Below are 24,029 nucleotides of genomic sequence, written 5' to 3'. Positions count from 1 at the left end.
CTTCTTAAAATGTTAAAAGCAAACTTCTGTAGAACACAGCAAAAGACAACACTACTGATACTGATTTTTTTATGTTCAGTAAGTTGTGGAATATCTCACACTAGATTTTATGTTGTTGTTATTTTTCTTGTTTGATTTGTTTTTCTCCTTATGTGTTTGTGTATATGAAAAAAAGAATAATTTATTAAAGAACTAGTTAAAAATGTTATCTGTGTCATGGAATTCAGAGGAATATTAGGAATACTGAGATGCAGAAAAGGAATGATGAATTATGGGAGATCAACAGAGGACTGACTTAAGCAGAGAGATATCTACTTGATAGAACCACAGGCGCAAGTGAGTTGGGTCTAGAATGTTACCTGAGACACTACCCTAGAAAAAATATCAACAATATTATACAGATATCTCTGTGTCTTTCCTATTGAGCCACAAAAGGGACCTCTCAAAAGCTATGCACTATATTAATTTTGAATAGATATACCTGCAGTGCTTTCATTTCAGTCCTTTCCATGTTCATGTAATTGGACTGCTCTGATGTAAAATGGGGGAGAAGCCTAAGTTTTTTTTCATGTAAAAAGTCTCTTGCTTCATAAGTTTAGCCAATTCATCCCAAGAGGAGCTCAACCCTGATCTCTGGCTATTTCTATCATTGGATGAAATCATAGTGCCTTTGGCTAATAAAGAATAGGAGCAAACTTATGTTCTACATTGTTTTCCTTTCAATAGAGGGCCTTATCTGTACAGCTCAAGAGAAATAGGCTAAAAATTCCCAATAGAAGGGAAGGAGACAACAGAATAATTTTGGAATGATTAGTGTGACAGTCTCACTCATGAACAAAGTTCAAAACAACCATAGTTACAAAAACATGACCTTAGCATATATGTGTTAGACCTGCATGATCTGCATCAAGCAAACCAATGTATCAATAAGATGTTCTACTGGATTTTTATTTCCTTGTTCTTACAGATTCCCAAATGTGTCACTGCCTTTATGACTTTGAATATTAGTATGTGCTTTTACAAAACCCCTGAAGATTTTCACCGTGAAGGAGATTTTGTAATAGGTGCATTTTTTCCTATTCATACTTATTACTCTCAAAACAAAGTTCCACATCCAACTCTACCATACCAATATATGGACAATTATTTACAGTAAGTACAATTATTCATTTTTAATATTTAGACTTCTTATAACTTAGTACATGTGGTCATTCAAATGTATTAATACTTTGGTTCCTTTTTAATATAACAACTTCTCTTATAAATATTCTAAAATATATTCTTTAAATTAATTATCACTTTTGTCTCTTTCCTCTTTCAGGTGGAATAAAATTGTATCTTTGAGTTTATTCATTTTAGTTTTCTCATTTGATTAATAAAGTATACGTCTTCTTTGCAATTGCTGTTATACCACACTGTCAGAATAGTTTTCAATATTATGGCCTCAAAGAAGGATAAATTATTTTCAGGCTGACCTTGTTGCTCATGTTCTGGGTGTGTTTTTGTGCTTACTTCACTAAATGAAGTAAGTCCTCAGTGTTTCTCTGCTGCTTAATTGAGGAGACTGTGTTTTGGTACATGCAGCTGATTTCAAATTAGTGTGTCACAATTACAAGTTGTGAATGCTTTTGTCCTTCACAGATATTTCATCTATCTCATGTTTTTATAAGTGTTTGTTTGCTGATTTAATTTTTATTCTAAGGTTCCCAGTGTTTACCTCTTTATGCTATCTGTTTGCAGTATTTTCATTTTCATGGCTGAATTTACCAAGACACCATGACTATGAGGAGGTCTTCTTTTGACTGTTTTAGGTTTTGTGAAATATTCCAGATGGAAGGATAATATTAGACTGGCCTTTATGAATTAGAGAGAAATATTTCTGTATGTTTCCTAATCAGGGAGATGAGATGAATTTATCCCAATCAGACCTTCCAATCCCATGATAACCATCTTATGTATCTGTACTTATTCAGAAAGTAGGGCAGTAAAATAGAACTTCAACATTTAGAAATCCTTTTTAAAAAGTTGGCAGTTAACAAGTAAAAAAAAAATAACCAAAAGAAATATAGGTGTAAAGGTAAATTATGCTCAATGTGACAATGTTATGTGTTTGGTAAAGTCATAGTGAGATACTAAGAAGTGCATCAAACATAGTGGAGGAGAAAACAAGTTTAGGTATGAATACATATTGAACATTATGCTACCCTGAGGGGCTTATTTTTGAAAATTTAACACAGCAAATATAGCTGTGGAAAATTTGATTGTATTAATTATTAATATTAATACTTTATTATTGGTCTATTTATTTTAGACAATCATATATCATCTCAGAAAAAAATCACAAAATTTTCTCAAATGCTTGTAAGATGCTGGGGAGTCTCTTTTATCATATTTTTGTTCCTTGTAACTTCATTATTCCTGTGTCCTTTATTCTCAGCAATTCTAGCAAAGATTAATTTTTGTTCAGCGATCATTAGTGTTTGGCTTGTTCATTATAAATAAAATATTTTTGTTGTCACAAATATTTAACTTGTCATTATGTAAGAAAAAATTTAAATTCATGACAGAAAAGTATTGGCTTTTATGAGAAAAAAAGTTAACAATATTATTTCATACAATTCATTCATGAAGTATAATTTTTATTTAGAATTGACCACAAATACACATACATACTGCAAAGCTGACAACATTATTTATCTTTCTTACTTAATCCTTTACTTATCTGTTTAGAAATTTTCTATGCATTTTAAATAGACTATTTCTTATGTCTGTGATTCTTATTTATTATATGTTTGTAAGCACACATGTTTTCCTTGTTACTATCACATTTATAAGTGGGCTGTCATTATATTCTTGTATTTTAAAAGTAACATTTTCTGAGTGGTTCATTCTTTTTATCTATCATTTAGGAAATGTAAGAAATGAATATTCATTGTGTAGAGTGTTCCTGTTGAATATAGAATAATTTTAAGAGTAAATAGGCTTTTTTATTGTTGTATTAATACTATAGTTTTTTCAAATATATTATTATATAACTTTTGTGTGTGTGCACATACTTTTTATACAGCTCATATTTTCAGGTGAAAGAAAAATTGTGAGGACAAATTTTCTCATCTTACAATGAGTGTAGTGAGATCAATCTCAGCCTTTCTAAGCCAGTTCTAGGATCCTACACTGGCTAAAAAAATTTATTAGGCAATATGTTCAGTCCTTTTATTGATCTTTCTAGTATTTTTCTAAATACAACAGAAAATTTCCACTTTGTTTTTATGAGTAAATTATTTTCCATCACATCAATTAAAATACAGGTATAAACTTATATCTCAAATTGGTTTTTATCAACCATATATTAATTTCATGTATTTGTAGCTTTATAAAGTTGGCATATCTCTAGAACATATTTCTTTTTTTACATGATTTTTTAATTTATTTGATATATTTTTATTTACATTTCAAATGATTTCCCCTTTTCTGGGTCCCCACTCCCCACAAGTCCCATAAGCCCTCTTCCGTCCCCCTGTTCTTCCATCCACCCCTTCCCACTTCCCTGTAGAACATATTTCTTAACAATGTAGATAGTAGTTATGTGCCATCATCATATTATTTTCATAATAAATAAAGAAGCTTTTATCTTGAAAGTTATTTTAAAGTATTTCACTTTATGATATATTTTATTCATATTTGATATTTTATGTTTGTTGCTCAAATTATAGGAAGTTAGACTACAGCTAAAAGTTTTCAATATTTATTCCCTGATAATATACAAAAATGTATCCTTTTGAAATGCAGTTATTTAATTATAAACATATACACCAATCCAAATGAAGACTACATTTGTTTGAAAAATGAAGAACCTATAAAATATTGCATTGTCAATTTTTTTATTTCTTTTGTAGATAATGAAATCCTGGAGTCTTTATGTCTATCAAATGTACATTTTCAGTTAATGTTTTTCTAATCTAAACTATATTTTGATTTTAGGTTTCCTTTTCATTGATATCCTTCTCTTTGAATTTCAGCAGTATGGTTTTTCAGTACAAGGAGCCTGACTGGATCCTGAGTACTCACAACATTCCTTCCTGGCATTCCTTTTATTTATGTAGCTAGAAAACCTTTCCTTTGTGTTTTCCCCTTGCTTCCACTTGCCTTCATTCATTCCCAGTTTATGTTTCTCATTGGCAATCAGGTATAGTTTGTTAGCTTTTTATCAGTGTGTTTTATATGTAAGATGTAATATCCATTTTTGAGCAAAACCAGAAATACCAACACAATCAGTTCATAAAATATATAGCAAACTTTCTGGCCTAAGGGTGTTTGGCAGTCTCACTGAGGTAAGTACAGGTGTCGCTTGTTTTTTAGCATGGAAATATTAGATTTCCATTCATCTTATATAGATATGTGCATACAACTAAAATATTTACCTTCAGTAATAATTCAGACATATATAGACTGATTTTCTATAAAATTAAATCTATTCTCAAAAAATATGAAATTAAATAACATAATTTCACTTTGTTCTATTTCAATTGCATAAATAAATAATGATATTTTCTAAGATGTTCAAGAAATTTTATGCTGTAAAAATTTATACAAGTCATTTCTCTGATGTTTGATGTTTACAGGTGATTTGTATGATATTTTGTTGTGACTATCATACCTCTTGGAATATCAAATCTGATTCATCAGAATGACTTTTTTCTGAGTACATACAATCTTATATTTTAATACTGAACTAGATTTCTACTTTCTTAACATTTTCACATGGCCCAAACCCCAATATTTTGAGTAACACCTAGGACATATAGGAACTTTACATATATTAATCATAATGAATTTTGATCCAGTCTCTGAGATACCAGATTCAAAATTTCTGAGGGAAGAAATACTAAAAATAATCAGAGTTCAATATGTTTATTCATACCATTACTTTGTGTTTCTTGGGTTTAGCCATCATCTTTAGTATTATCTTCCTTTTCTTTTTCTCTGGTTCTTTCTTTCGATGTTTTCCAGAAGCTAAGAATTTTTTTGTGATGCTGAGAATAGCTCTTTGTATTTAAGTCTAACTTTCTTATCATATGGCTCTTGTCCATCATGTGTCTTTGTTCCTAGCCTGATTAACATATATTCAACATGAAAGCTGACCATTAGTACATATTTTTAATAAACTAATGAATTTCTCTTCAGTCTTTAAAAACCTGTTCAGCCTGTGTAATTCATTTGTTTATAGGCTTTCATTTGGAGGTGGTTAACCATTTTGTGAATTATTTCCTTTAGAAGATTATTATACTTTGAGCAGATTCCTTCAAAGCATACCCCAGTTAGAGTGTGGGTATGTGTATGAGTGTGTGTGTGTATGTGTGTATGTGTGCATGTGTATAAGATTATGTCATTCTCGGCTCTTAATGAAGGAATAGTCCATGAGTTAAGAATAAGAAAGGAGATCAGGTGATGTAGAAGATGCCTGAACCCAGAGATACCAACCAAAAACCACTGCTATTGTCAAATGGAATAATCCTAAGAAAAAAGGCTTTTACAGTCAAGGAAGATGAAAGGAATTGGATATTTTAAGGAGTGAACAGTATTTTAACATAGAGAGATGTAAAGTTTTGAGTTTGGTCAGCTTGTATGTTGTCTTACTTTCATTTAGCATGACCTCACTATGCTCCTAATGTATATTCTGAGTCATTATATAAGTATGTGTTCTGCTCTTTTATTTTCCTGTTACTTGATGAGAGCATGCTGGATTCTCAGAAGAGAATCTGAACTTTGGAATTTAAACAAATTTGTGAATGTTTTAAATTATGGGAACTTTTGAAGATAGACTAAATGCATTTTGCATTATGTTATGACTACCAGATTAAGAATGCCAAAGACTTGAATGCAGTGATTTGAGCAGGGATACGTCCCATATTCTATTGTTTTTAAATCTTTTGCTTATAATGAGTAGCACTATTAGGAGGTGTGACCTTGTTTGAGTAAGAAGTAAGTGTGTCACTGTAAGGGAAGGTTTATTGGACTAATAAGCCAAAGTCTTGCCAATGTGTCTTAGTTTCCACTTTTGCTGTATGTGGATTAAGATGTAAAATTATAAGTTGGCATTTCTGCCATTATACTGCTGTACTTTCTATCAAGACCATACTAGATGAAAACATGGAAAGTTTAAGCTATTCTCAGTTAAATGTTTTCCTTTATGAGAGTTGCCATGGTCATTGTGTTGCCATGGTCATATTCTCACAGCAATAAAACACGAAGAACAACAGCCTTTCAGCTTGTGGTTGGTTTCTGTGGATACCCCCATTCTCCATGCTGGTGTTTGATTCATATGAGCATTTACAGGATATTGTGTGTAGTTATACAGACTATGAAATCATAAATATACCTTCCTATGAATCATTGAGATTACTTGCTTGAGATTGTTTCCAACCACTGATTATAAGAACAAGAGTCTTTAGAATCTTCCCACTGATACTGAATTAAGTTCTATAAGACTTTTGGGGGAATAAAACATTACACAATGGAACCTAAATGAAGTATTTTTTTATGTCCAATACTCTGACACTGAAACTAAATGTATTTTTTATGTCAGTGTGGATTTGGGGTCTTTTGGGGAAAAATTATTTTTCTCTTCAGATAAGCTATTAAAATACAAATGAAAGGAAGTCTCAGGAGTATAACGTTCCAATAAAAGAGTCATGACCTCAGGTACTATTTCCCAAAAGAATGTGAGTGCATGCATGTCATCCAGTGATCATATAGAATAAGTTCAAATATGGTATATTATCCACTAGTAATTTGTGACTGCAATATGAAGAAAAATAATATCAGAGTTATGGCAACTATGATCCATAAGAAATGTATATAACTTGGAATATTATTTAATAAACAAATTATTTCTAAAATATTATTGCTTTGCTAATAAAATGGTGGGTATTCATAATTAAACATCTCAAAAGCCATGATCAAAATATTAGAAGATCTGTCATTTTGGGGGAAAGTGATTCATGATATGTAGCCTGAATTTTTTATATCATGTAAAAAATAAAAAATAAATAAAATATGATAGGAACAGGTGGCTTTTCTGAAAAAAAAATAAATTATGCTTTGAGGAACTATAATTTATGATTAGTAATAATAAAAGATCTTGCCAATCTTAACATATTTACCCATCTGGTTCCACCTATGCATGGGGAAAAAATTAAATTTTATATTTAATGGAAACAAAGATGAACTATAAATTTTACTCTACTCAATATGTGATCCATGTTGTATTCCTTTTGTTTATGTTTTGTCATTTATACAGCTATAATTTTAAGAACTACCAGTATATTCTGGCTTTGCTCTTTGCCCTTGAGGAGATCAATGGGAACCCCAATCTTTTACCTAATATATCTATTGGATTTGATTTCTACAATGTCAGATTCACTAAGAAGGAAACTCTGATGAATGTATGTTTTTGGCTCACTGCTCAAGGGCAGAAAATGATTTTACCAAATTACAATTGTGTCAAAAGCAATTTTACTACTGCCCTCACAGGAACATCATGGACAACGTCTGCCCAAATTGGAACATTACTTCAGCTCTTTAAATTTCCTCAGGTAAGAAGTTGTGGAGTGTGGGACTGGGGAATCATGTCTCTTTCTTGATGATACAGGGGTTTTTAAAACTACAAGAGGGGTATTAACATTATTTAACATCAAAGCAAGTATACAAATAATTGGATATCAATCCAAATCTCTCTTCCATGAAACAGAAAGGATGGTAACATGAATAAACCCAGGTATTTCCTTGAAACTAACAGGCTTGGGAGGAATTTCTGTTAAATCCTGTAAATGGAATTTTCCTTTAAAATTAAGAAAAATCTACCTTTGTTTTCTGTTGTCATTTGTTGCTTCAGGAATGAAATTTTGCTTGATGTTAATATTCTTCCTCTTACTTGGTTCAGCTGTCTTTTGGTTCCTATGATCCCATTTTGAGTGACCGTGGTCAGTATTCTTCTCTCTACCAGTTGGCCCCCAAGGACTCATCAATTTCACTTGGCATTGTATCTTTGATGGTTCATTTTAGGTGGTCCTGGGTTGGTCTTATTCTCCCAGATGACCACAAAGGGAATATAATTTTATCAGAGTTCAGAGAAGATATGGAAAGAAACGGCATCTGCATAGCTTTTTTGAAGATGATCCCTATCACATGGAATGCATATTTTTACAAATTCTGGGAAAATATGGATGAGACAAATGTCATAATTATTTATGGTGACATTGATTCCCTCACAGGTCTAGTGAGAAATATTGGGCAAAGATTGTTAACAGGAAAAGTCTGGGTCATGAACATTGAACCTCATATTACTGACTTTGCTGACTATTTCATGCTTGACTCATTCCATGGTAGCCTAATTTTTACACACCATAATAGAGCGAGTTTTGAGCTTACTAAGTTTATTCAAACAGTTAACCCATACAAATACCCAGAAGACATTTACCTTCCTAAGTTTTGGCATTTGTTTTTCAAGTGCTCATTTTCTGATATTGATTGTCAACTGTCACCTAACTGTCAGTCCAATGCTTCTCTGGATGTGTTACCTAGTCATATATTGGACATGGCAATCAGTGAAGAAAGCAGCAATATCTACAAAGCTGTATATGCTGTGGCTCACAGTCTGCATCAAATGCGTCTTCAACAAATACAAATACAACCACATCAAAATGGGGAAGGGATGAACTTCTTCCCCTGGCAGGTAATAACCACTCCACTATATTGTATTATCAGCACCTTGATATATGAGATCTGCAATGACAGCAAGTTAGGTATTTTGAAATTATTTTCATCTTGTCCACAGTCATAACAATTTTTTTGTCTCTAAACTCATTTAGAGATCAAGACATTTTCAAGTGTGTGTTGTTAATAAATGGGATGAAAGATAACATTAAGATATGTTATTAGTCGATACAAATGTGATATCATCAAAAGCTAGATAAACAATATTCTCATGATAATACATGTAATACAAATCAATAATTTTTATGTGTATATATTGCCACAGGATTAACTGAATATACATTTAAGTGAAATACTGAGAGTGCTTTTATACCTAAATAACACCCTTTTTACCCTTGAGATATCAACACCCTCATTTTAGACTGTATAACTCTGAAGGTATTCTGAATGTCAATGGGTCTAGCGAGGTTTCAAGAAAGTTAACATTTGCATGAGTCAGAAATCATTCATTCATTACCAAAGTTTGTTCATAGTTTTCTCTTGACGCTGAGTTGACATTCAAAAGCAGAATGGTATTCCTCATACTCAGCTGTTCATTTATTCAACATTAATGGAAACTTCATTAACTTGACTTTCTCATAATAACTTAAGATAAATAAGATACATTCAAAGCCATTAGTTCAATTCTGCCTCTTGGACACAGTATAATATAAATTCATGAATCTCTTTTAGCTTAACATTTTCCTGAAGGACATTGCTGAGAGAGACAACATGAATTTAGGTGGAAGAGAGAAATTAAATGCAGAATATGACATTCTTAATTTTTGGAATTTACCAAAGGGTCTTGGACAAAAGGTGAAAATAGGATCCTTTTCAGCAAATGCTCCCAAAGACCAACAGTTGTCCTTGTCTGAGAAGATGATACAATGGGCAGAAGGATTTTCAGAGGTGGGCTATGTGTGAAATCATTGCTTTAAGCTTGTGTTAATAATAAAATTTAAATTTCAGATGGAACAATTGTTTTCTGACATAAGGCCCATCAATCTTTGATTACTAGACTAAAATAACAAAGTAGTAGTTCTAGGAAATTGTTTCCTTGTTTCGTCATTCAGATTAGTGGAAGTATTCAGTGTTAAATAAAGCCTACAGTATTTTTAATATGAATATTATTTTGAAATTTAGGAAAACTGGGAGAGGAAATTAACTGCTCTGTAATGTCTCTTGTATGACATTACAGAGCAGTTAATTTCCTCTTCCAGTTTTGACCCAAGTCTAAAACACTTGGGTCAAAGTGTTTTAGAAATTTTCTCATTTGGTATTAATAACATGGAACAATATAAAATTTACTTTTAATTGTGTGATCAAAAGAACATCCAAATGTGATTTATGGAAAAAACAATATACTTTTGGTTATGGTTCCAGAAGTATGAAAGTCCATCATGGATGGGAACATGACAACAAGGATTGCTTAGTCATGAAAACAGCCTAAAACACCAGAAAGATGTTTCTATACACCAGTATTTACAGTAAAAACAATAAGAAACCTAGATTAGAGAAGATGATCAAAATGTTTCAATTCCAACCACATTGAAATAATTTCTCCAGCAAGTCTGTATCTTTAAAGTTTAAATTGCTTGCCAAATGGTGGCACTAATATGGAAATAGGCATCTAAATACTTTATCCTGTATAGTATTTTCAATACCATAAGTCTTAACTTAAGGGATAAGTTAAGGGATAGTTAATCTCTTAACTGTCCATATATTATCAATAGGTCCATTGTCATTCTTGCTTAAAAATTCTACCCTATGAACAATTGTCCTAGCTTTTTGAACCTCGGGAGGAGTCTTGTATGGTGTGCACATGGTAAATCTCCTATCTACTAGTTTGCCTATATACTAAAATAAATACAGAATTGTAATAACTTAAGAAATGATTTGAAGGTGTAGTTCATTATATTTGGAAATATATGATTTCCAAATTGAGGTTACATATGAATATAGAAAATCATGAATAATACCACTCCCTTCTATCTTCTGTGTATTTGTTCTGAATGTCTCATTGCAACTTAGCTAGATTTATCTTGATATTTCTTCCTAGAAATACGCATGCCTTTGTTTTTATGTCCAATCTAATCCCATCAAATTGAAAGACCAGGTTCAAAAGCATGGTGGAAGTAATGGTGATCAATGCATTAGTCAGAAAGTACAAAGATAGTATCAAACTGGAGCAATTCTGTGGTCTATATTATATTCTTTATCACCAATCTTTCTAAAACTTGCCCATAACTCATTATATGTACAATTTTTTCTAATTATTAGGTAGATAGTACAATCTATCTAATAATTCTCAGATGAATCTTTTAGCACATTTGTTTTTCCAGGGCATAATCTTTCTAAATTTATTTTCAAAAATACTTGTGAATTCAGTACATAATAGTCAAAAATCCTATTTATATTCATTTTTCATAAAACCATAAGATTTAGATAAATTTCCTATCATTTTCCTAAGATCCCACAGTCTGTGTGCAGTAAGAGTTGTATGCCTGGATTCAGAAAAGTTATCCTGGAGGGCAAGGCCATCTGCTGCTACAGTTGCACTCCCTGTGCTGACAATGAAATTTCCAATGATACAGGTAAATGCAGGTTTTACAGAAATCTTTTCCACTTCTCCAGAGGATTCCATAATAAACTGGCCGATGAATATGGTCTGAATTCAAATCAGAAATAAAAACTTTTTATTTCTTTATTTAGGAATTTATTTGTCATAATTCTTTACAATCTCTTTGAAATGGATCATTGTGGTCATTAAAAAATCATAATTGATTTATATCTGAGATTCAGTGCCAATATTGATTGTGGAAGAAAAAATAAATATCTTCAGTATACTCAACAGTATGTTTCATTTGATGGTACCATTTAGCCCATATTGATAACATATCAGTCTAAGATTTTCAGCTGTGTTTCAATAAATTTAATACCCAGATCTTTAAATCTTCATAGTAGTGATTATCTCCAACTCATTTTCAAATATATTTTCTCTCCTGTTTTAGTTCTATAATTTTTTACCATGCATTTTGATTATATTTGCTCCTTATCTTAGGATTTTACTGCTGTAAACAAACACCATGACCACAGTGACTCTTAAAAAAGACAACATTTAATTTTGCTAGCTTTGAAATTCAGAAGTTCCGTCCATTCTCATCAAGGTGTAAGCATGTGAGTATCCAGGCAGACTTTATATAGGAGGACTTGAGAGTTCAAAATATTGTTCTGAAGTCAAACAGAAGACTGCCTTCCAGACAGCTAGGACAAGGGTCTTAAAGCCCATGCCCACAATGCCACACCTACTCCCACAGGATCACACCTTTCAATAGGGTCACTCCTTGGGCCAAGCATATGCAAAGCATCACATTCCACTCCCTGGCCCACAGAGGTTTGTTCAAACCCAAGTCGATGGGTTTGATACCTAGCCATACCATAATAATAAAAAATACATTTTGTCTGACTTCTAAAGTCCTCATAGTCTATAACTGTCCAACAATGTTAAAAGTCCAAAGTTCAAAGTTTTTTCTAAGATTCATTAAATCAATTAACTGTAATTCCCCCAAGCAAGATAGTAAACTAGCTGTTCAAACTCCAAACTCTGCATCTCTACATCTGATGGCAAAGTGGACTTCAATTCCCCAACTCCTTTTTCATCTTTGTTGGGTGTCACAAACTTTTATCTCCTGGGCTGGTACCACTCCCTGTTAGCAGCTTACCTCAAAACATATCTCACATCACTGGCATCTTTAACATCTTAGGGTCTCCATGTCAACTTCAATTTCACAGCTTCTTCTTCTGGGCTCATCCAAATGACTTATATCACTTCTCTAGCTCTGCCATCCGTAGCCCTCTAGGCTCTGGTTGCCTCCACTCCACAGCTATTGGTATTCTGGGTATTCATCTCATGGTATTGACATATAGTAGGGTTTTCTGCTACACCTAGGCTTCATCAATAGCCTCTCATAGCATCTTTTTATGGTACCATGCTTCAACTTCTTTGCATGACCACTTAATCCTGGGCCATCAACTGCAGCTGAAGTTTCACCTTCACCAATGGCCTTCTATGTCTTCTTACAATGACAAGCCTCAACTGCTCTCCATGACTGCTTCACACCTTAGAATCCAGTACCTCCAGGGCAATTCTTACACATTACCAAGTATATCTCTAGCTATAGGTGCAACCATGGCTATCTCTAGAACACAGCCTCTTTGTGCTCTCAGAAAACACTTCCCAGAATTCACCACAGTGATGCTGGTCTCTTCTTAAATACTACTAATTTCTTATCTCTAGCTAATAAACATCAATTGTCCAATAGTCCCTTCTATTCTTGACTCTAATACTAGAGATTCATTATGATGTTACTGAGTTTTGCTGTTTCCTGGGACTGAAATTTTGTATCTTTTACTCTATTACATTATAGCCTGCTTGCTGTTTTCTGTCTCCTACACAGACTAAGTTTGGCTGTCCTGGAATTTGTTCTATAGATTTACCTTGAACTCAGTGATCTGCATACCTATCTCCTAAATCCTAGGATTAAAGGTGTGGTCCTCCAAGCCTGGATTTAAGCTTTTCTTTACTTATAGATTGCTCATTATTAGGCTGCACTTGAGCTCAGAGATATGCTTGCCTCTGTCTCCTGGGAATAAATGTGTGCACCCCTATTCCTGGACCTAAACAACATGGTAGGATCTTCCCCAATGCCCTAGTCCCTTATTTGCTTTATTTCCTTGAACACAGAATTCAGCTCCATTCTACTTTTCTGTTCCCCTTTAATGTTTTAACCATGTTTTATAATTTTCCTTTTTCAGCCTGTTTCTTTTCATTAAAATCCTCTTCAAAAAAAGTGTACTTTATTGACTATACAACAGAATTTACACCAGGCTGATTTTGAGACTTCCTTTTTTAAAGTAATTAATCTAAATCTGCCTTCTCTACACCTAGGACCAGGGACCTATGGCCATAGAGACATAGAGACATACCTATGCAAACAAGGCTTTTTAATAGTTTCACTCTCTCTACCAAGCATATACAAACCATCCTACCCATCTCAATCATCCCAGATTTATTCCCTTCTTTCTTTACTATACAAAATTATTCTAATTAACCTATGAAATACTTTCTGTTGTACTCATCCACTTCTGTGTTTGTAGATCTCACTTGACAATGATCAACCAAACATGTGATGCATGATAAAAATGACTGTCCTCCCATGAGCTACCAATTGCCAATATATTATTTTCTGGGGGTGTGTTTCATACCTTCCCCAACTCTTTTTTTTTTATTGAGTATCTTCTTCATTTACATTGCCAATGGCAAAACCTTTCCCAATTTTCCCCCTCCCAAAAGCCCCCCTCCCCAAAGATTCCCTACCCCCTCTCCCATCCCCTGCCTCCATGTATATGCCCTTCTACCCAACGCACTCCCACCTCCCTCCCATCCCCCCATCCCCATCAGTTTCCCTTTGTTGGGGCCTCTACTGAGCCTTTACCTGACAAAAGACCACTCTTCCTACTGATGCCCAACAAGGCATTCCTCTGCCACATTTTTGGCTGGAACCATGTGTACCCCTTGGATGATGGTTCAGTCCCTAGGAGTCTTGGGATGTCTTGTGTCCGAAGTAATTTTTTGTCCCTTGGGGCTGTAAACCCCTTCAGCTAAAGTTTTAATCATGTTTCCCATCACAGAACTTTCGAATGTTCAAACTCTTTCGTCCCCAACTCTTTACATGGGATTTTGGTCTGGCTTAAGTCTTTATCTTATAAACTTGTAAGTCCAACTGCCCAATATATTCAGAAGACACTGATTTCTAGTAGGTATCTGCATATTACAGTGATAGCTATCTTCTTGCCTTCTCTTGGATAAAATTTTAACAAAACATTTTATTTTGCTGTTAGGCCTTTCATTGAAGATTAGTGTTTTTTTGTTTCTTTGTTTTTTTTGTTTGTTTGTTTGTTTTGAAGATTAGAGATCTTTTGGGGAGATGTGTTACAAGATGCAAGGTTTGAGATTTTAAAAGGTTCTGTGACATTTGAGCTCTCTGCATTCTCTATTCTGCTTTCAATTCAGGGTATAAAAACCTATCAACTGCTCCAGTGTCATATCTGCCTGAATGCTGTCTTGCTTTCAGATGTGGCAGAAGTGGATTAACAGAGTAAACCTATAAGCAAAGAACCCAGTCAAATAATTTGTATGAACTATTGTATTTCCACAGGAATAGAACAATAACTAAGACAGCATAACAACACAACCCCTTAAATGTTTTTAAAATTTTTACTTAGAAAATATCTAGCTGAGTTTATTCAAGAAGCAATTGATAGTTATTGCTATTACAACCCTCATTTTCATTAGTATTAGTTAGATATCCTTTTCTATTTTCTGTTGCTGTATGTGAATGATACAGATTTGATTTTTGAATATAATAGATTAATTGGTATCACTATTTGAAGTGTGCAAGTAACATTATGCTAGGATCTGCCGAGTTAGCTTTTGTTTTCATTAAGAACACAGTGTGTATGAGAGAAGGACTCTTGTCTGGCACTTTGCATGTGATTCTTGCAACTAATGATCTAATTCCCAAATTACTGCATAAATTGATGAGTTTGCTATCATGAGACAATACTTGGCAATTTTGGGGAGTGGGGTTTCAAGACATGGTTTCTCTGTGTAGCCCTGGCTTTCCTGGAACTCACTCTGTAGACCAGGCTGGCCTCGAACTCAGAAATCCACATGCCTCTGCCTCCCAAGTGCTGGGATTAAAGGCATGCTCCACGACTGTCCAGCTCAATTTTTTTTTATTACTAATTTTCAAAGTGAATATCTAGCAATGAATTAAAGTTATAGATATATATGTATATACATGTATAATATATGTATTTATATATGTACATGCATGCATACATCATATATATACATATTCATATATGTACACACACACACACACACACATATATATATATGTATATCTAAAGATAGATATACAGAGAGGTACAGAAAAACAGAGATAGAGAACATGAAAGACACAGGATTATAATATTTTATCACCATCAAATTCAAAACATATTTTATATAAGTTACTTAATACTCTCATCACTGAATCTCAATTATGCTTAATTGTTTTGGCATGGCATCATAAAATTTATACTGAATATTATTAATTTTTCACTCTAAATTATAAAAAGTAGCAGAAATATTTTAATAAGCAGATAAAGTGAATTAAATGAAAATTTATGAAGTTTTTATTAGATATTTGCTTTATTTACATTTCAAATGGTATCAACTTTCCTTATTACCCCTCTGCAAACCTCCTATCTATTGTCAATTTTAACATTGTAAATGGTATTGTATTACAGAAATACACAGAGTCTGAACTGATAAACTGAATAACATGATTTGGGTGACTAAGGTGGCATCTGTCAGCCATACTTTCCTAAAATTCTAAAATAGAAGTTTTTCATTTCACTGTTGACAGTCTTTTAATAAATTTCCATTCAACTAAATAAAACTTGGTCCCCCTGAGGAAATAACTTTTGAAAGATAACTTATCACCCTGCATGTTTTAATTTTGGCTGCAAAAATTAAAAAGTCTGTGTGTGTGTGCGTATGCTGTATATTTATAAGTATATGCCTATGTATATTATGTGTGTGTCTGCATATTATTGTGTATGCATGCATTCATGTATAGGTATGTGCTCATGCATATTATATGCATATCACAAACTGAGTTTTTGAATGTATCCTGTGTATGCATAATAACAACTGGTCACATACCAAGACCATATCTGCCATGGATTATATTTATAAACTCTACTGCATGAATACTAAACAATGCAAATTTAAAAATAATGCTTATTGAAAATTGTACAATAATGTAATACTATTTTTAGTAGAGATTAATTTAATAGTATGAATGAGTTAAAATTTTAAATCTGATGGTAAATTCACATTTTAAGAAATGTAGAAATATTTGGGTATATTGCTAATGTAAGATATTTTAGGCTAATCCTAACATATACAAAATTTCAAGAGTAGAGTAATATGAAAATATTCTCTAAAGTCTGTCAGCTATGGCAATAATTTTTTATTTGAACATTGGTTCTTGGCCTAATTGATATGAAAACAGTTATTGGGAGCTTTTTGTATTTACTAATGTAATGAGGTTTCTTCACTAAACTCCAGCAGAGAGAGAAGAGAATTTACAAACACAGAATTTTAAAAAGAAAAGTAAATTTATGACTGACTGGCAAAAAAGCATTATATGAAACTCATTGCAAAAAAATACTCCTTTTTATTGGATATTTTCTTTATTAACACTTCAAATGTTATCCCCTTTTCAGATCTCCCCTCCAGAAACTGCCTATTCCATCCTCCTTCCACTGCCTCTATTAGGGTGCTCCCCCACCCACCCACATACCCACTCCAGCATTGCTGACCTGGCATTTCCCTACACTGGGGCAATGAACCCCATCAGGTCCAATGGTTGCTTCTTATACTCTCTCTTTTGCATGTGTAAATCATAAAACATATGTAATTTATGAGATGATATCAGGACCATTGTACTTTATGCAATGAAATTCCATATATTAGTTACCTCCAAAGGAGATATACCAATGTCTAAAAGGCAGAAAAACTTGTAAGTCAAAAGAGGAAAAATATTAAGTTAGATCAAGTCACTATATAAGAAGGTAGACTTTAAGAGAAACTACCGAAAGTTGTTATCTACCTAAAGAGAAAAATTATTTCCTATAGAAGTGCAGATAACTTATGTAAGGGAAAGAGTGTAATGGTGGGAAACAAAGAATAATTGAACGAAAATCCACTGCCTGTGAACATAGATACTTATAGAAATACAAAAGGAAGAAGGAAATCTTTATAGGTAAGTAAGTATTCACAGTAGTGTGATTATTACTTTTTCCCTAAGGAAAAAAAAAAGATAAAATTTGTGAGTGACCTTGTCCATAGAAATGACTCAGCAAAATAGGAACCAATTCAGTCTGGACTCATGACCTCATGATAATCTCCATTTCTGACCAGATGTGGATCAGTGTGTGAAGTGTCCAGAGAGTCACTATGCCAATGCAGAGAAGAACCACTGCTTCCAGAAAACTGTGAGCTTTCTTGACTATGACGACCCCTTGGGGAGGACACTGGCCAGTATAGCTCTGAGTTTATCTGCACTCACAGCCTTTGTAACTGGGGTCTTTGTGAAAAACAGAGACACTCCCATTGTGAAAGCCAATAATCTAGGTCTCAGTTTCACCTTGCTCATTACACTCACCTTCTGTTTACTCTGTTCTTTGACCTTCATTGGTCAGCCAAATGCAGCCTCCTGCATCCTTCAGCAGACCATATTTGGAGTTGCATTTACTGTGGCTCTAGCTACTGTGTTGGCCAAAGCTATTACTGTGGTCATTGCCTTCAAGGCCACCTTTCCAGGGAGAATGGTGAGGTGGTTAATGACATCAAGGGCTCCAAACTATGTAATTCCTTTGTGCACTCTGATCCAACTTCTTCTTTGTGGACTATGGATGGCAACTTCTCCTCCATTTATTGACCAAGATTTCCAAGCTGAACATGGACACATCCTGCTTTTTTGCAACAAGGGATCATCTGTGGCCTTCCACTGTGTTCTGGGATACCTCTGCTCCTTGGCACTTGGGGGTTACACCATGGCCTTCTTATCTAGAAATCTGCCTGATACATTCAATGAATCCAAATTTCTGTCATTCAGCTTGCTTGTGTTTTTCTGTGTCTGGGTCACCTTTCTTCCTGTCTACCACAGCACTAAGGGGAAAGTCATGGTGGCCATGGAAGTGTTCTCTATCTTAGCTTCCAGTGCAGGCCTCCTTGGCTTCATATTTGCTCCTAAGTGTTACATTATCTTGTTGAGACCAGAAAAAAATTCTTTTCATCATATCAGGGACAAAACACGTTCTCGAAAGAATAAGTCTCTTAAAAGATAATGAAAAAGTAGCTTCTATATTAGCAACTTTTAAGAGGATTGAATTAATTCACTATTCCACTATAAACATATATTATAAAATTATGATATGAAATCAATTTCATCAAATTTTCTTTCTTTAACTTTTCTTTTAGAGAAAATTACTTGTTTCATGTATTTTTCTTTTAAGTTTTTATTGGCTATTTTGTTTATTTACATTTCTTTTTTATTAGATATTTTCTTTATTTACATTTCAAATGTTGTCCTCCTTGGGCTGGAGAGATGGCTCAGTGGTTAAGAGCATTGACTGCTCTTCTGAAGGTCCTGAGTTCAAATCGCAGCAACCACATGGTGGCTCACAGCCATCCATAATGACATCTGATGCCCTCTTGTGGAGTATCTGAAGACAGCTACAGTGTACTCACATATAATAAATAAATAAATAAATAAATAAATAAATAAATAAATAAATAAATATTTTTAAAAATGTCCTCTTTCTTCTTTTTCTCTCAGAAAACCCCCTTTCCCATGTCCCGTACCCCTATTTACCAACTAAATTACTCCTGCTTCCCTGTTCTGGAATTCTCCTGCACTTTTGCTGCAAGTTTTCACAGAACCTAGGGTCTCTCCTCTCATTGATATCTGATAAGGCCATCCTCTGCTACATATGCTGCTGGAGCCCTGGGTTCCTCAATGTGTACTCTTTGGTTGGAGGTTTAGTTCCTGGAAGCTCTGGGGGTACTGGTTGGTTTATATTGTTGTTCCTCCTATGAAGCTACAAAACTCCTCAGCTCTTTGGGTCCTTTCTGTGGCTCCTCCATTGGGCATCCTGTGCTCAATCCATTGGTTGGCTGTGAATATCCACATCTGTATTTGTCAGGCACTGGGAGAGCATCTCAGGAGCCAGCTATATCAGGTTCCTGTCAGCAAGCACTTCTTGGCATCCACAATAGGGTCTGGATTTGGTAAATGTATCTGGGATGTATCCTCAATTGAGGCAGTCTCTGGATAGCCTTTTCTCTAGTCCTGCTCCACAATTTGATTTTGTATCTCCTCCCATGTGTATTTTGGTCCCCCTTCAACGAAGGAATGAAGTATCTACACTTTGGTCTTCCTTCTTGAGCTTCATGTGCTATGTGAACTGTATCTTAAGTGTTCCAGGCTTCTGGGCTAATATCTACTTATCAGTGAGTGCATACCATGTGTGTTCTTTTGTGATTGTGTTACTTCACTCAGAATGATATTTTTATAGTTCCATCCATTTGCCTAAGAATTTCATGAATTCATTGTTTGTGTGTAATAGCTAAGAAGTGCTTTATTTTCTCTATCCATACCTCTGTTGAGAGACTTCTTTCTAGCTTCTGGCTATTATAAATAATGTTGGGATGAAATAATGCAGCATCTGTACTTCTTACTTGTAAGAGCATTTTCTGTGTGTATGCCCAAGAGTGGTATAACAGGGTTCTCAGGTAGAACTTTGTCCAATTTTCTGAAGAACCACCAGACTGATTTACAGAGTGGTTGTACTAGCCTGCAATCCCACCAGCAGTGGCGGAGTGTTCCTCTTTCTCCACAACCTCACCAGCATCTGCTGTCACCTGAGTTTTTGATCTTAGACATTCTGACTGGTGTGAGGTGAAATCTCAGGGTTGTTTTGATTTGCATTTCACTGATGACTAAGACTGTTGAACATTTCTTTAGGTACTCTTCAACCATTCGGTCATACTCAGTTGAGAATTCTTCATTTTCCTCTGCACCCCATTTTTAATAGGATTATTTGGTTCTCTGTACTCTAACTTCTTGAGTTCTTCATATATATTGGATATTAGTCCTCTATCAGATATAGAACCCTAAAGATTGTTTCCCAATTTGATAGTTGCCATTTGTCCTACAGCCAGTGTCCTTTGCCTTATAGAAGCTTTGTAATTTTATGAGGTCTCATTTGTGAATTCTTGATCTTAGAACATAAGCAATTGGTGTTCTGTTCAAGAAAATTTCTCCTGAGCCCATGTGCTTGAGGCTCTCTACCACTTTCTTTTCTATTACTTTCACTGTATCTGGTTTTATGTGGAGGTCCTTGATCCATTTGGACTTGAGCTTTGTACAAGAAGATAAGTATGTATCTACTTGCATTCTTCAGCATGCTAACTGCCAGTTTAACAAACACCATTTGTTGAAAAGCTATCTTTTTTCCCCACTGGATGGTTTTAGTTCCTTTGTCAAAGACCAAGTGACCATAGGTGTGTGGGTTCATTTCTGGGTCTTTAATTCTATTCCATCAATCTTTCTTCCTGTCACTGTACCAATACCATGCTGTTTTTATCACTATTTCTCTCTAGTACTGCTTGAGGTTCGGGATGCTGATTACACCAGAAGTTCTTTTATTGTTGAGAATAGTTTTGCTATCCTGAGTTTTTTTTTATTCCAGATGAATTTGGAAATTGTTCTTTGCAATTCTATGAAAAATTGAATTGGAATTTTGATGAGGATTGTACTGAATCTGTAGGCTGCTCTGAGCAATATGGCCATTTTTACTATATTAATCCTACCAATCCATGAGCATGGGAGATCTTTCCATCTTCTGAGGTCTTTAATTTCTTTCTTCAGGATCTTGAAGTTCTTGTCATACAGATCTTTCATTTGCTCGGCTAGAGTCATGCCAAGGTATTTTGTAATATTTGTGACTATTGTGAAGGGTGTTGTTTCCCTAATTTCTTTCTCTGCCTGTTTATCCTCATTTACATTTCAAAAGTTATCCCCCTTCTCATTTTACCTTCTGAAAACCCACTATCCCAGAACCCTGGCTCCATTAAGGTGCTCCCCTACCCATCCTCACTCTCCCTCCAGCCCTGGATTTCCCCTACAGTGGGGAATCAAAGGACTCCTCTCCCATTGATGCCTGACAAGTCAGTCCTCTGCTACTAATGAAGCTGGAGCCATGAATCCCTCGATGTGTAGTCTTTGATTGGTGGTTTAGTTGTTGGAAGCTCTGGAGAGTCTGGTTGGTTGATAAGTTTGTTCTTCCTCTTGGGTTGCAAACCCTTCAGCTCCTTTAGTCATTTCTCTACCTCTTCAATTGGGGACTCAGTCCTAAGTCCAATGGATATCTACAAGCATCCACATCTGTATCATTAGTGCTCTGGCCAAGCCTCTCAGAAGGCATCCATATCAAGCCCCTGTGAGCAAACACTTCTTGGCATCAGCAATAGTTTCTGGCTTTGGTGTCTGTATATGGGATTGATCCCCTCATAAAATAGTCTCTAGATGGCCTTTCCTTCAATCTTTGCCCCATCTCTCCATCAATTACTTTGCCCCATATGTCTTTTAGAGAGGTGCAAATCTGGTTAAAAATTTGAGAAGGATGGGTGTCTCTCAATGGCATCTGTGCCTAACTTCTGGATATGGTTTCTTCAGTTTCTCTCTCCATGTTGTTGTGCATTTCAGCTAATGTCATTCTTGTTGGGTCCTATAAGTCTTTTTGCTTTTCTGGCATCTGGGACTTTCTGTTGGCTACCCCCAGTTTCCCATTCCCCATTGTCACACAATTGCTATTGTTCAGTTTCCTGACCCTATGTACATCTCCCCTGTCTCCTTGCATACCTGATTATCACCCCATTTATTCCTCCCCCCTCCTCTCTTCATTCCAAGTCCCTCCAACTCTCTACCTCCCATGATTATTTTGGTCACCTGTCTAAGCAGGACTGAGACACCCACACTTTGGTCTTTCTTCTTCTAGACCTTTATATGGTCTGTAAGTTGTATTATGAGTATTCCAAGCTTTTTTCCTAATATTCACTTATCAGTAATTAAATACCACATGTGTTCTTTGTGGCTATGTTACCTCACTAGCCATGATATTTTCTAGTTCCATCCATTTGTCTGCAAATTTCATAAAGTCATAGCTTTTAATGGCTGAGTACTACTCTATTGTGTAAATGTACCACATTTTCTGGATCCATTGTTCTGTTGAGAGAGATCTTGGTTATTTCCACCTTCTGGCTATTATAAATAATGCTGCTGTGAACATAGTGGAACATGTGCCTTTGTTATCTGTTCATGTATAACAGTAAAAATGGCCATCTTACCAAAAGCAATCCACAGCTTCAATGCAATACTCATCAAAATTCTACATACGTGCCATTCACTTGAATTGGTTACTTTACTAGAATTGAATATGTTTAAACTACTATATGTTCTTTCATGTTGAGTTTGCTTATTTTTGTAGCAATGCCGAATAACTAAGCATATGAAATGTGTGGTCTAAGCAGTTGACTCTATTGGCTCTTCCACTTTCTTGATTTAAGATTTTTTTCATCATGAACTCTGTTTCTCCCTGACTCTCTCTTCATGTTGCTCTTTTTCTATATGAAAATATGCATGTTTATATGTGTGTATATATGTATGTGTGGTCTATCCTCTCTGCAGCAAATGTCTATCTCTCTATCATCAATCTATCAATCTATCTATCTAGTTAGCTAGCTAACTAGTTATATCATCTCTCACATACCTATCTTTCTTCTACCATTTTCTTTACCTAGTTAAATAAATAGTCCATATTTACATTACTTAATTTTATCTTGGTTGTGACAAATTACCTTAGATGAAACCCTAAGGTCAGGCCATATTATTTTTTGTTGTTGTTGTTTTGTTTTCAGGCCATATTATTTTGTTCAAAGATTTTAAATGGATTTGAGTCTATAATGTTAAAGAAGGTATAAAAGATGTATCAGGCTGGAGAGAATATTCCCAACCCTTTACATCGACATCAATGAGGGAGCAGATCAAGTAGGCTGTTAAAAAAAAAAAACCAGTAGACAAAACAGTTAAACATTTGTAACTGTTGATTTCTGTCAATGCAACATTACAGTATCTCAAAATTTCTATTATTCAGAATAGAAACTTGTTGGGGACAATGATGTCTGGGGTGCAAAATATACAGCATGTATCAAAGCAAATACTGAACTAGCATATAAGATATACTGGTAGATCAACTAGGCTCCATTTGACAATCCCACCACTCCATTTATTACTACATTACACAATACCTCTATTTTTGTCAATATACATTCTTACATGCAGTTTCCTTCAGATAAAGATTCTTCACAAGGCATGTGCTATACTGTTTAGTATAGTGGCTCTGTGCAGTCTTGGTATAAACCTCCATATATTTTTCTACAAGGATTAATGTATGTCTGTTAAATGTTACCTTGTGGGATATGGTGCCTCAATCTGCTAATAAACTTAAATTACATACTAATTTCATATATCATATATGCTATGGCTTCTCTGTGATGATGCATACAAATATTTCTTATTTAATTGTTTCAGAGC

General features: G+C 34.4%; 2 protein-coding genes across 2 annotated transcripts in view; one reads left to right on the top strand and one right to left on the bottom strand.

The window, feature by feature from the left end:
* LOC127673567 (formyl peptide receptor 2-like) overlaps positions 1-24,029 on the bottom strand; it is a 476,281-nt gene that overhangs the window by 213,861 nt on the left and 238,391 nt on the right. The window lies entirely within an intron of this gene.
* On the top strand, positions 932-18,720 carry LOC127673764 (vomeronasal type-2 receptor 116-like). The gene is made up of 6 exons (XM_052169528.1): positions 932-1,152; positions 7,301-7,595; positions 7,943-8,734; positions 9,448-9,663; positions 11,225-11,348; positions 17,792-18,720. The coding sequence occupies exons 1-6, from the start codon at positions 932-934 to the stop codon at positions 18,718-18,720; spliced, it is 2,577 nt and encodes an 858-aa protein (XP_052025488.1).

This window comes from Apodemus sylvaticus, chromosome 23, assembly GCF_947179515.1.
Source record: "Apodemus sylvaticus chromosome 23, mApoSyl1.1, whole genome shotgun sequence".
NCBI lineage: Eukaryota > Metazoa > Chordata > Mammalia > Rodentia > Muridae > Apodemus > Apodemus sylvaticus.
The sequence above is the reverse complement of the archived record's forward strand: the minus strand, read 5'-3'. Positions and strand labels throughout refer to the sequence as shown.

Bases quoted from the DNA above. Each gene is read 5' to 3' on its own strand.
- LOC127673764 (XM_052169528.1), top strand. From the start codon at position 932: ATGTTCTACTGGATTTTTATTTCCTTGTTCTTACAGATTCCCAAATGT. The intron at 1,153-7,300 runs GTAAGTACAATT...TCATTTATACAG, and splicing joins TATATGGACAATTATTTACA to CTATAATTTTAAGAACTACC. The intron at 11,349-17,791 runs GTAAATGCAGGT...ATTTCTGACCAG, and splicing joins TGAAATTTCCAATGATACAG to ATGTGGATCAGTGTGTGAAG.